Genomic DNA, 6,217 nt, shown 5'->3' on the forward strand with positions numbered 1-6,217 from the left:
GTCCAGGAAAAAAATGACATTAAACTGCTCATTTCATTCAATGCATATTCCTTTTCTTCTTTTACCTCAATACAAGACTCAAGAGGTATGTAAAGTGTCATAGATTATTTTCAATACTTCTTTCTTTAAGCTGTAGGATATTGAAACTATTTGTCTCTGTTTCCTCAGCTTTGATTAAATGATCTTGATGTACACATATGGCAGATTTGTATGTGGGTGGTTGATTTTTTTGTATTTTGGTGTTTCGGGTTCATTCTTGACGTGAAAGCAACATTCGGTTATATATTTTCTTTAATTTGTGTTGTTTATTTTTATGAATATGGGGAGAATATCCTATTCATATAGACTGTTTAGTGCTTCAATTCTTGCGATCATTTGCCTTTTGGTTCATCAAACCAAAGGGCTTGTTAACATTGAGGGTCAGATTCTTCTACTGATAAAGAGTAAGCTTGTTGATAATTCCAATTATTTGGGTAATTGGAACCCAAATGATTCCACTCCTTGTGGATGGATAGGTGTTAATTGCACTACCAATGATTTTGGCGCCGTTGTTTTTTCTCTTAATTTGACTAAGATGAATCTTTCCGGTTACTTGTCTCCAAACATTGGTGGATTAGTTCATTTGACTGCTCTTGATCTTTCTTTTAATCAATTGTCAAGAAACATACCTAAAGAGATTGGAAATTGTTCGAGTTTGGAGGTTCTTAATTTGAACAACAACAGACTTGAAGCTCATATTCCCAAAGAATTGGGCAACCTTTCTTCTTTGACCATCTTGAATATCTATAACAATCGGATCTCGGGCCCTTTCCCGAAGGAGATTGGAAAACTTTCTGCCTTGTCACAATTGGTCGCGTATAGCAACAACATTAGTGGATCATTGCCGCCTACTCTTGGGAACTTGAAAAGATTGAAGAGTTTCCGAGCAGGACAGAATTTGATATCAGGAAGCTTGCCTTCAGAGATTGGAGGATGTGAGAGCTTGCAATATCTTGGTCTGGCACAAAATCAACTCAGCGGCGAAATCCCAAAAGAGATTGGAATGCTCAAGTATTTGACAGATGTGATCCTTTGGGGCAATCAACTCTCTGGGGTTATTCCTAAAGAGCTTGGCAATTGTACCAGTTTGGAGACACTTGCACTTTATGATAACAAGCAAGTGGGACCACTACCTAAGGAGCTTGGAAGCATTGGCTCTTTGAAGTATTTGTACATTTACAGAAATGAGCTGAATGGAACAATTCCGAGAGAGATTGGGAAACTTTCTTCAGCATTAGAGATTGATTTCTCGGAGAACTCATTGACCGGAGAGATACCAGTTGAGTTTAGTAAGATACTTGGTTTGGAATTGCTTTACCTTTTTGAAAACAAGCTTACAGGTGTTATTCCAGTTGAGCTCACCACTTTGAAGAACTTGACGAAGCTAGATCTTTCAATCAATTCTCTCACTGGTACTATTCCACTGGGGTTCCAGTATTTGACCAATCTGATCATGTTGCAGCTATTTGACAACTCCTTGGTTGGTGGCATTCCTCAAAGACTTGGTGCATATAGCCAACTTTGGGTGGTTGATTTATCAGATAACCACTTAACAGGAAAGATTCCACGCCATATCTGCAGAAATTCTAGCCTGATTTTCTTGAACCTGGAGACTAACAAGCTCACTGGAAGTATCCCAACTCGAGTAACACGTTGCAAATCACTGGTGCAGCTTCGCCTGGGTGGAAACAGCTTTACTGGGAGTTTTCCATCTGATTTATGTAAATTGGCAAACCTCTCTACAGTTGAATTGGACCAGAATCAGTTTAGTGGTCCAATTCCTACTGAAATTGGTAACTGCAATGCTTTGCAAAGGCTACATCTTTCAGATAACTACTTTACAGGTGAATTGCCAAGAGAGGTTGGCAACCTTTCCAATCTTGTGACCTTTAATGTCTCATCAAATTTTCTCACCGGAAGGATACCGCTGGAAATTTTTAGTTGCAAGATGCTTCAACGACTTGATCTCAGCTGGAACAAATTTGTTGGTGCTTTACCTAGAGAGATAGGCAGCCTTTTCCAATTGGAGCTTCTCAAGCTTTCAGAGAATGAACTTTCTGGAAGCATACCGGTACAGATAGGAAATCTCTCCCGTTTGACTGAGCTACAAATGGGTGGCAACTCATTTTCTGGCGGGATACCGGCTGAGTTGGGTTCTCTTTCAAGCTTGCAGATTGCACTGAATCTCAGTTATAACAATCTCTCTGGGTTAATACCTCCAGAGCTTGGGAATCTTATTTTACTAGAATACCTCCTGCTCAACAACAATCATTTGTCTGGTGAAATTCCGGGGTCCTTTGTGAATCTGTCAAGCTTACTTGGCTGCAACTTTTCTTACAATAACTTAACAGGGCCTATACCTTCCTCACAGACCTTCCAAAATATGTCTGTTAACAGCTTCTCTGGAAGCAAAGGCCTTTGCGGTGGACCTCTTCAAAATTGTACTCAACCACCATCTTCGCTTCCTTTTCCTTCAGGCACCAACAGTCCAACTGCCCGCTTAGGTAAACTTGTTGCTATTATTGCGGCAGCTATTGGTGGGGTCTCTCTTGTGTTGATAACAGTTATCATATATTTCTTGAGACAGCCTGTTGAGGTAGTTGCTCCCTTGCAAGACAAGCAATTATCTTCAACTGTTTCAGACATTTACTTCCCCCCAAAGGAAGGATTCACCTTTAAAGACTTGGTTGTTGCCACTGACAATTTCGATGAGAGGTTTGTGATTGGAAGAGGAGCTTGTGGAACAGTTTATAGAGCAATCTTGAGAACTGGTCATACTGTAGCCGTTAAGAAGCTAGCATCCAACAGAGAGGGCAATAACAATGTTGACAATAGCTTCCGAGCTGAAATCCTTACATTGGGAAAAATCAGGCATCGGAATATTGTGAAGCTATATGGTTTCTGCTACCACCAAGGTTCCAATCTGCTTATGTACGAGTACATGGCAAGAGGAAGTTTGGGGGAGTTACTTCATGGGGCATCCAGTACTCTTGATTGGCAAACCAGATTCATGATTGCCTTGGGGGCTGCTGAGGGACTTTCTTATTTGCATCATGATTGCAAGCCTAGGATTTTTCACCGTGATATAAAGTCCAATAACATACTTCTTGATGACAAGTTTGAAGCTCATGTTGGCGATTTTGGATTGGCAAAGGTGATTGACATGCCACAGTCTAAGTCAATGTCTGCTATTGCTGGTTCTTATGGCTACATAGCTCCTGGTAAGCTACATTCTGAACCCTGTCGTTCACTATAACTTTGCTAGTTTTCGAATTTTCCAAATGATGCTGAAAAAAGCCACTTATATTAATCATATAGAACTGTCAATTGAACTTCAACTTCTAATGCCAATGAGCTTAAATATTAAGCTTTGTAGCTGTAACGAGTCAAGTAAATTTCTTTTATAATATTTTTGGCCTTGTAGTATATCTGCTAATTAACAGTTGTATTCTTATGATAATGCCAGAGTATGCATACACGATGAAAGTTACAGAGAAATGTGACATTTATAGCTACGGAGTTGTGCTGCTGGAATTGCTGACGGGAAGAGCACCCGTGCAGCCACTAGACCAAGGCGGTGATCTTGTAACATGGGTGAGGAATTTCATTCGGAATAATTCATTAGTATCCGGAATGCTTGATGCTAGATTGAATCTACAAGATGAGAAAACCGTTTCTCACATGATTACAGTCTTAAAGATTGCTATGCTTTGCACAAATATCTCACCATTTGATCGTCCAACGATGAGGGAAGTTGTTTTGATGCTCAGCGAGTCAAATAGGCGCCAGGGACACTTTGAATTCTCCCCTATGGATCATGACTCTGATCAGAAACTTGAGAATGAATTCCAAAGCACAGGTTAATAATTTTTCTTACCCAGGATGATTTTTAGCTGATGATTCATCCTTTGTATCAATTATTTACAAAAGTGTAGCAAAAACTGCCTTAATTTGTACATTTACTAACATTATTGATTACTACTTGCCTTTATTGCTTTATTTGCTAATTAGTTGCATGCTATTATCATTCTTCTTTTTACCTTGAAATTAATCAAGTATCTAATTATTATTAGCTCAAATTTTTTTAATAACTCACGTACTCATTGAAACCCTAACGCAGGACGTGAGCCTTAGATTGGTTGCTCTTTACCATTGGAGATAGAGCTTGGCTTCAGTTCCAAATTGTATTATCAAATTCAGAACATTTTAAATTGTCACAGGAGTGTCCACTCCAATTCCAATTGCAAGAACCTCCAAATGACCCCTTGATTTCAATCTTTTTTTTAAAAAAAAAAAAATTCTCCCAAAGCATTTATCCTTTTCAACTTCTGGAAATTAAAATGCCAAAACTTGGATTAGGAATTGAGAGATCAATTGTAGAAACACATAAACCCAGGATAGGATAGTTAAGCAATTGAACTTGCCTAGCCAAGAGTTGAGACAAGAAGAAGAAATACAAGAATAGTCTACTGGGCTGATTAGTTTTTGAACCAGATGTTCACAAAAAGTAAAACCTTTAAATATGCAAAAGTGAGGTCAGGGAATAGATTGCGTGAAGGTCTTGTAAACCCCTATCGATACTATCTTACTGCGCACGCAATTAGGGACAGTAAAATTTGGATTCGGATCTAGATGTTGGTGCATCGGGATCTGGATTGATATTTTTATATTCATATCCACAAGAAAATATATAGATATGGACGCGGGTAATATCCGCACGGATTGCAGGTGAATATCCTGCATATTCGAATCCGCAAAAATTAAAATTTAATAATTTAAAATTCAATAATTTACCTAATAATATCAAATAAAATCTAATCATAATTCAACAATCAACAAGTTAATACTTAAAATAACATACAACACCATAAAGTCACAAATAAAAATACCACAACATAAATCCAACATTAAGAATCACATAAATCCAAGTCTAGCATCACTACAAATCCACAAATAAAATTATAAAAACATCACAAATCCACATAAAATAATGCGGATCCCGATATATTTCTTAATTTAAATTAACGTCAATATTTTTTAATTAATTCTATTATGTTTTTTTTATTTAATTTAATTTTAATAAATATTTTAATTAAAAAATAATGCGGATCCCAATATATTTCTTAATTTAATATAACTTCTATATTTTTTAATTAATCCGATTATGTTTTTTCTCATTTAACTTATATATTTTTTCATTTAATTTTAATTTAATAAATAATTTAATTAAAAAATGATGATCCGAATATCTGATTTTCCGGATGCATTTGTATATGGATCCGCACGAATTTTAATTTCAAGGATCTGGATCCACATTTTTTAATGTGCGATTTAGATTTTTTCAGATCCGAATCTTTACGGATCCAGCCCAGATCTATATATTTTTGCCGTACTAGAGATGGCCAATGGGTCGTGCCGCGCATCAAAGCAAGGCCCATGTGTGCTTGTGCTCGTGCCGTGTCATCCACTATGTGTTTCGTGCCGTGCCGTGCCTAATTTTGTTTGCATAGGTCGTGCCCACTCGTGTCGTGCCCACATGTGCTGTGCCGTGCCGTGCTGTGCCTAATAAAAAAAGCCCAACAAGCTTTTTTCTTTTTCTTTTTTAATTTTTTAAGAGCGCATGCTAAACTATTAGTGTACTTTTTTCAAGATTATGTACTTTTTTTAGGTCTATACCTTTATTTAAATTTAATAAAATCGAAAATTTAAAACTCAAGTCTATATTCAATAATAATAAACTAATAATAGTAAGAAAATGTAATATTAATTACTAAATTTGACCTTATAGTATTAGAGTTTTTTTTAACACTTAACAACAATAATCATAATAAATTTTTCTTAAGGGTTAACTTAATTATTAACTTAGACTTACATAGAGTTTAGATTATAGTTCACAATAATATTAATGCATATTTATAAAATCATGATATCAATTATTTATTTAATAAATTATAAATATAAATCAATTTTAGTATTTTTTAAATTAAGAATTAAATGAATTTAAAAATTCAATTTCAAGTTATTTGTAAAATCATAAAATTTTAAGTTTACTTTCATTAAAAATAAAACGTGCTTATTACGGACATTTTCATCGTACCGTGCTTAACCCATTTCTAGTCGTACTGTGCTTTTAAGGCCAGCGTGCCTAAAATTCTAAGCCCAACCTAACCCACGTGCG

The 6,217-nt window shown here is 36.1% G+C and overlaps 1 protein-coding gene across 1 annotated transcript; it reads left to right on the forward strand.

Annotated features, from left to right (window-relative positions):
• The first annotated feature begins 295 nt into the window (after positions 1 to 295).
• LOC18049654 (probable leucine-rich repeat receptor-like protein kinase At5g63930) lies at positions 296 to 4,000 on the forward strand. Its single transcript, XM_024187634.1, has 2 exons — positions 296 to 3,260; positions 3,506 to 4,000. Exons 1-2 carry the CDS (start codon positions 314 to 316, stop codon positions 3,901 to 3,903), a joined length of 3,345 nt encoding a protein of 1,114 aa, XP_024043402.1. The 5' UTR covers positions 296 to 313; the 3' UTR covers positions 3,904 to 4,000.
• Positions 4,001 to 6,217: the final 2,217 nt, after the last annotated feature.

The sequence above is a fragment of the Citrus clementina genome, unplaced genomic scaffold, assembly GCF_000493195.1.
Source record: "Citrus clementina cultivar Clemenules unplaced genomic scaffold, Citrus_clementina_v1.0 scaffold_3, whole genome shotgun sequence".
NCBI lineage: Eukaryota > Viridiplantae > Streptophyta > Magnoliopsida > Sapindales > Rutaceae > Citrus > Citrus x clementina.

Coding starts and splice junctions, on each gene's coding strand:
- LOC18049654 (XM_024187634.1), top strand. CDS start 314: ATGAATATGGGGAGAATATCCTATTCATATAGACTGTTTAGTGCTTCA. Junction 3,261..3,505: donor TTATGGCTACATAGCTCCTG/GTAAGCTACATT, acceptor TGATAATGCCAG/AGTATGCATACACGATGAAA.